A 7,098-nucleotide genomic window follows, 5' to 3' on the forward strand; every position below is an offset into this window, starting at 1 on the left:
AAGAGTTAATAAAGTAGTTTTCAATAGCTGTACTATCATCTTTGTAGGTACCAGGTTGAATTAGAAAATCTAAAAGATGAATACGTAAGAACACTTGAAGAGACAAGGAAAGAAAAGGTATTTATCAGTGTTCAGTTGTTTCTAGAGAATGATAGGGGATAATTCTCCACTAGAGAATGGTTGGGGATGGTAGCCAACTAATGAGATGCCCTGGTGCAGTGAGCAATGTGACTACTTTTGGAAGTTGGTCTTTAGGAGTAAAACAAATAGGAATACATACTTTATCTTCTTGACTTTGGAATGGACTTAGAAGGATGATTTAGTACAGAAATTATCTAACTGTACCTCTCTCCATTAGATACTACTGAATAGTCAGTTAGAAATGGAGAAAATGAAAGCTGAACAGGAAAGGAAGAAAGCTGTTTTCAACCAGGAAGCAATAAAAGAAAAGGTATTGAATTTTGGATTTTGTTTTGTTTTTGGTGTAACCAGTCAGTAGCTGCTGTGATTAATCATTGTTATGTAATTTTAGCTATACTTTATAAATATCATTTCTTGTGTCTAAAATCAATAGAGTGATGAATTCTAGTATTGTAATCAGTATCCTGTCATAGTAGGTCCAAAGTAATTTGTTGTTTATCCAAAGAGATCTGTGATTTCTAGGATTCGAATGATAGAATCTGTTGCCCAATTTTAAATGAATTTTGTGGTTGTTCACTGAAAGTAATGCACTTTATTTGGCCTCTAGGTACCTTGGGAATAAAACTGATTTATTTACTTTATTTCTAGTTAAGGAAGGTAATTTTTCTAAAATGAGTTTCCTGTATTTGAAGGATTGGAGTATACTAGGTAGTTAGCATGTTATATTAAAACTGCTTCTGTGTACATGGAAATTACCTTTTGAATTCATTTGGAATTTTAAAACTATATACTTAAAAATAAAAGGGATAAGCCAGAAACTTGATGGTTTATAAAACTCATTAGTAATCTTACTCTAAATAATTAGGTTCAATTGGTGATATAATATAGAGAAGTTAGTTCATATACCTGTTAGAACAAAAACATTCTCATTCCATTAAAAATAAATTATGTTGTAATATAAATGGGTCCTGAGATGATTTGGCCAAGGCTGTCTACAATTTTAAATTACTATTGGGCCTTTAAATAAGACTTTAGAAATCCTCTCTGTAACATTTATGAGGAAATGAGAATGAGTCTTTGTTGTCATTTGTCCTAGAAAAGTTTCTTGTTTTTTTAAATTTACCATTTTAGTCTTTAATGTGACTGGTTTTTTCACTCTTTAAGGATCGGAAGCCATTTTCTGTTTCTAGCACTCCCACCATGTCACGTTCGAGTTCAATAAGTGGAGTTGATATGGCAGGGCTACAAACATCTTTTCTGTCTCAGGTGATATTTTATTTCTTACATGTACCTAGTTGTTAAACTCAATGATGATAAAGGAAATATGCAGATAGCTTTTGGCTGTCAGCCATGACCTTGCCGTTCCATAGGCAATTCATCTGTATGTTCCCGAAGGAGTGCTAATTGCACTGAGGAAATAGAGATGGTTTTTTTTTGACTTTGAGAAAGTCATGTACATTTTATTTTACTTTAAGATTTTTTTAAAAGGTATTTATTTATTTATTTACTTGACAGAGAGAGAGAGAGTGTGTGTGTGAGAGAGAGAGGGAACAGAAGCAGGGGTATTGGGAGAGGGAGAAGCAGGCTTCTTGCTGAGCAGGGAGCCCGAAGCGGGGCTTGATCCCAGGACCCTGGGATGAGCCCAAAGCAGACACTTAGTGACTGAGCCACCCAGATGCCCCAATCACAGACATTCTAAAACAAGAATTAGCAGAAGCGTTTTGTTTGAACCTTATCATGGAACTCAGTTTATAATAACTGAATGTGGTTTGTTTAATATAGGATGAGCCTCATGATCACTCATTTGGACCAATGTCTCTATCAGCTAATGGAAACAATCTTTATGATGCTGTGAGAATGGGAGCAGGATCCAGCATTATTGAAAATCTGCAGTCTCAGCTAAAACTCAGGGAAGGAGAGATTACTCATTTACAGGTTTGGAAAAATTAAATGTGCTACAAAAATAAATGAAATTTTGGGGCCCAGTAAGTAGCACCCTACATCTCCACCTCACTTCTGAGCAAATTGGGAAATAAAGTGAGATATGGCATGTGAAATTTGAAATATATCACATATATTAATGATAAAGACAAGTTGGAGAAAATAGCCAAAGATGAGAGCCAAATGAACCTGCTGAGTTAGGGTGACTTACCTACCCCCATCACAGCAGATGCGGGCCTGGAGTGGACCTCCCTGTGTGTTGTAGCCTGCCAGCTAAGACTTTTAAGCATCTAGGAGCAGAGAACTCCTGGCAGGCGCCTTTCCCCAAACATTAAAAAAAAAAAAAAAAAAAGGAAGTTGCTGATCTCAACAATCATTTTATTCCCAGATTTACCACTTAGATAAGTCACTTCCCTTTGTGAGGAAGGAACGAAGGAGAACATCCTGCATGTGAAAGGAAGCCTCACGAATAGGGAGGCAGCACCCTACCACTTTACCTTGTTTTTTAAAAACTTAATATGGTAAGATGTTAAAAACATCTTACCTATTTTCATTGTTGCACTTGATATACTGAAAGGTAAATCTTTTATTCTCATTATATAATTTTAGTTAGTTGAAATACTACTCTATTAAAGAACAGGTTTTTGAATTGGAAAATAAGATCAGAAAAATCTTTATATGTGTTATGTTCATGTAGCCCAGTGTGCTGCACTTGAGGGCCCAGATTAACTTCTTGGGTAGTGCTGATAGATTCTGTCAGTTTGACCCACACAGCTGGTGCTGCATTACAGTACATTTTTATTTCTCTGAATTTCTGCAGTAATTTAGAGTGACTGAAATATATATTGTTTCTCTAGAGAAAAATACAGGGCTGCGTATTTCAAACAGATTATTGGATTTTCTCTAGTTCTTTTTGCCCTATAAACGGTAATTTCTGAGGAGAGCAGAAACTCTTGTTTTTGCCATTTCCTTAAGAAAAAGTTAGTTTATGGCTGTATGTTGATATACTATTTCTCCCAAAATAATATTGAATATATTTATATTAGTAGAAGTATTAAGCAAGATATATTTTTATTTAAATTACTTTCTGGTAATGTTTCTCAGCTAGAAATTGGCAACCTAGAGAAAACACGCGCAATAATGGCTGAAGAGCTAGTTAAATTAACAAATCAAAATGATGAACTTGAAGAGAAAGTGAAAGAGATACCCAAACTTCGAACTCAGCTAAGAGTAAGTATTCGTCATTTAAGGATGAGTCCAAGGGGTTGCCTGATGGCTTAGTTGGTTAGGTGGTTTATTCTCGATTTCAGCTCAGGTGATGATCTCAAGATCATGGGAGTGAGCCCCTTGTCAGGCTCCACGTCAGGCTCTACACTCAGCAGGAACTCTGTTTCAGAATTCTCTCTCTCCCTCTGCCTCTCCCCCTGCTCACTTACATGCACACTTGCTTTCACTTTCTCTCTCTATAAAATGAATAAATCCTTTAAAAAGAGGATGAGTCCAAGGTATTTTTATCCAGTTACATTAAATTTCATATTGTTAGTTTATATAAAATGCACAAGTTTTCATGATTTTTTTGAAAATGGTATTAATATTTCAGAAAAGCGGTTTTAAGAACCTTCTTTTTTTTAAATTTTGTGTTCTCTAGAAAGTGTCAATTTATTGGTTTTAGTTTTCTCGTCCCACATGGACTTTATTTATTTCTTTTTTAAATTAAATTAAATTTTTTTTCAGTGTTCCAGAATTCATTGTTTATGCACCACACCCAGTGTTCCATGCAATACATGCCCTCCTTAATACCCACCACCAGACTCACTCAACCCCTCACCTCCCTCTCCTCCAAAACCCTGAGTTTGTTTCTCAGAGTCCACAGTCTCTCATGGTTTGTCTCCCCCTCCGATTTCCCCCAACTCACTTCTCCTTTCCATCTCCCAGTGTCTTCCATGTTATTCCTTATACTCCATAGGAAAGTGAAACCATATGATAATTGACTTTCTCTGCTTGACCAGTTTCACTCAGCATAATTTCTAGTCCTCTCCATGTGGATATAAAAGTTGGGTATTCATCCTTTCTGATGGCGGCATAAAATACTCCATTGTATATATGGACCATGTCTTTTTTATCCATTTGTCTGTTGAAGGGCATCTTGGCTCTTTCCACAGTTTGGCGACTGTGGCCATTGCTGCTATGAACATTAGGGTACAGGTGGCCCTTCTTTTCACTACATCCGTATCTTTGGGGTAAATACCCAGTAGTGCAATTGCAGGGTCATAGGGTGGCTCTATTTTTAATTTCTTAAGGAATCTCCACACTGTTTTCCAAAGTGGCTGTACCAACTTGCATTCCTACCAACATTGTACGAGGAAGAACCTTCTTCTTGATTGTCACACTACACAAAAGTATTTTTCATAATCATGTCTTGTCCCCAAAATAAGAAAATAACTGGATTTTATTTGACCAAGGCTCATTTATAATGCTTCTCTTTTACATGATCTTATTAGTATTTTGTTCATTGATGTTATATATATCATCACAACTTGCATATTTGGTATTAGGAGTCACTGTTAAGCCATATATGAGAATATATTTTCTTTCAACTTTTTCTATGGGGTAAATGCCAGGTAATACTTAAACCAGGATGAACCAGAGAGAGTAAAATTTTAATCACATGTGTTTTAAGTTAATAGGAAAAAAGACAGATTAATCTTTATATAGGGATAATTGTAGATTAGTGGAGAGATAAAATTGATAACCATCTGGCTTAAGTTTTTTTTTTTTTAATTCCTTTACTTGCTATTTATTCCAGCAGATTGGAAGATCATTTTAATTTTTATATGAGATGACTTGATACTTTTATTTAGATTGTAATGTGTTTACTGTTGACTCATTTATAATATAAATATAATATTAAAGATGTTTTATAGAGTTAATTTTAAAAATTATGAACACGTATTTTGTAGGATTTGGATCAAAGGTACAACACTATTCTGCAGATGTATGGAGAAAAAGCAGAAGAGGCAGAAGAACTTCGATTAGATCTTGAAGATGTAAAAAATATGTATAAGACTCAAATAGATGAACTTTTAAGACAAAGGCTCAGTTAACTTCTGAAAATTACATTCCTATCAAACTGAATGTAAACATTTAATATCTAAAAGTAGACTTCCAATAAATTCTTTTATAGAATTAGAAAGTGGAATTTACTGTAGAGTTCAAGAACTGAAAAAAATTGTTTTCTAATATATAGTAATATTTGCAGTTAAATTATTTTGTGCAATATTTGAACTTTATTTTTGAAACTATTCTTTAAAGATTTATTTTTTAAAGCATCAATGTTTTTTGTTTTTGTTTTTGTTTTTTTGTCTTGAATAGCACAGAGATTACTTTTCCTCATATCAACATGGTTAGGGAAGGAGAGAGTGTTCATATGTTGTATTGTAAATATATAATTAATTGTATCTGTAATTTATATGTGTTTGTATATATTAAGGACATTTAAAGAGTTATATTAACATATTGAAACTTTGAAATCTTTCACATTTCAACATATCTAATTACTACTTCATGAAAATAGACATTAAGTGTTCTAGTAAAAAAAATTATTAAACCTGCAGTTACTAAATTTTGAACTGATTTTTTTTTCTTTTAAAGTAGAAGTCACACACTGTCTGAAGCTTAAAGGGTGAATGATTTAAACTTTAAAATTTTTGTGGTCTGAGAATTTCTTTCACCCAGATTCTACAATTAAGTCTGTACAGATTTTGGGTACCTCTCTGGTGAAAGCTGTAGCTATTCAGTTAGTTATATAGGCATGTTTGGATAGTGGAACAATTTTACTTAGAATGATTTTGTGATGATATCAGTGACATTTGAGTGATTTTTGAAGAGGTATTGTTTTACTGCCCTCCCCTATAAAATGAATCCAAAGTGATAAAATAATACCATGATTTTCTCTTAAAAATTAATTGTTCATATTTTGTAAAGCCTTATTTTTTAGCACATTAAAAATCAATATTTGATATTATAAAATATAAGAATATAGAGAAATTATTGGAGTTAATTTAAATTTGGCCTTCTGCAATTCTGTATAATTTATCATTTTTTCTCAAAACTTTACACACAAAAATAATGTGGAATAGCGTTAAAAAAATAGCTATGCTTTCTTCCAAGTGTTATTTTGTTTAAAAGTTAACTGGGCCTTGTTTTAAATTTGTGAAATATTTTGATACATTTTATTACTGAAAGTCATTACCTGACTTTACTTGCAAATAAAAACTCTCATTTAATTTTTAGTTGAATTTTAAACACTAGAACTTTGGAGTATAACTATAAGCAAGCCATGTGGAAGAATTTAGAATGCTTTTCAGGGCAATTCAAGTGACCTCATTTTTGTTCTTTTTTATTCCAGACAGTATTTCTGTCATTGGATTTCTAATTTGTAGCAGTAACAAGTAGTCTTTCAGTGTCAACCAAATTCATAAGATTAATTTTCTGTATTTTAGTGGTAAAAAGCAGTGTAATAGCTTTCTGTCAGCTTGGACTTTTTTATTTTTGCTTTTGTTTTTGTTTTTTTAATATTCAGGGGCTGACAAGGAATGACAAGACTGATAGCAATAAGAAATGTACAAAATTAGAAAATATAGGAAACTTCAGTTGCAGAATATCAAGTGTTTGAAACTAGAAGTTCAGAAATTATAAAATTATTCTTTTAAAATATCTATTAGCGAGAAAATAAAACCTTCAGGTTGTTGAAAACAGATTGAAATAAAACTCCTATACTTTTCAATTTCATAATATTAAACATTCTCTTTTCTTAATTCTTATTTACATTAATAAAGTCCGTTTAACTTATAATTCTAATGTGTCTTCAATTTATTTAACTTAAAAATGATAAGCAGTTAGGGCTCTGGCTGTATATTACCATATGTTCTTTATCCAAAAATTAATAATGGATATTCACATAGATTTTATTACTTACTTGGATCTCAATACATTTATAAGTTGAGAAGGTATAGT

At 32.6% G+C, this 7,098-nt stretch overlaps 1 protein-coding gene across 1 annotated transcript in view; it reads left to right on the forward strand.

The window, feature by feature from the left end:
* TMF1 (TATA element modulatory factor 1) overlaps window positions 1–5,343 on the forward strand; it is a 30,573-nt gene extending 25,230 nt beyond the window's left edge. The window contains exons 12-17 of the mRNA XM_044253194.1: window positions 48–117; window positions 359–451; window positions 1,306–1,407; window positions 1,924–2,076; window positions 3,187–3,312; window positions 5,043–5,343. Of these exons, the coding sequence (XP_044109129.1) occupies window positions 48–117; window positions 359–451; window positions 1,306–1,407; window positions 1,924–2,076; window positions 3,187–3,312; window positions 5,043–5,186 (688 nt within the window). The 3' untranslated portion in view covers window positions 5,187–5,343. The remainder of the gene's footprint in view (window positions 1–47; window positions 118–358; window positions 452–1,305; window positions 1,408–1,923; window positions 2,077–3,186; window positions 3,313–5,042) is intronic.
* Window positions 5,344–7,098: the final 1,755 nt, after the last annotated feature.

The sequence above is a fragment of the Neovison vison genome, chromosome 6 (assembly GCF_020171115.1).
Source record: "Neovison vison isolate M4711 chromosome 6, ASM_NN_V1, whole genome shotgun sequence".
Taxonomy (NCBI): Eukaryota; Metazoa; Chordata; class Mammalia; order Carnivora; family Mustelidae; genus Neogale; species Neogale vison.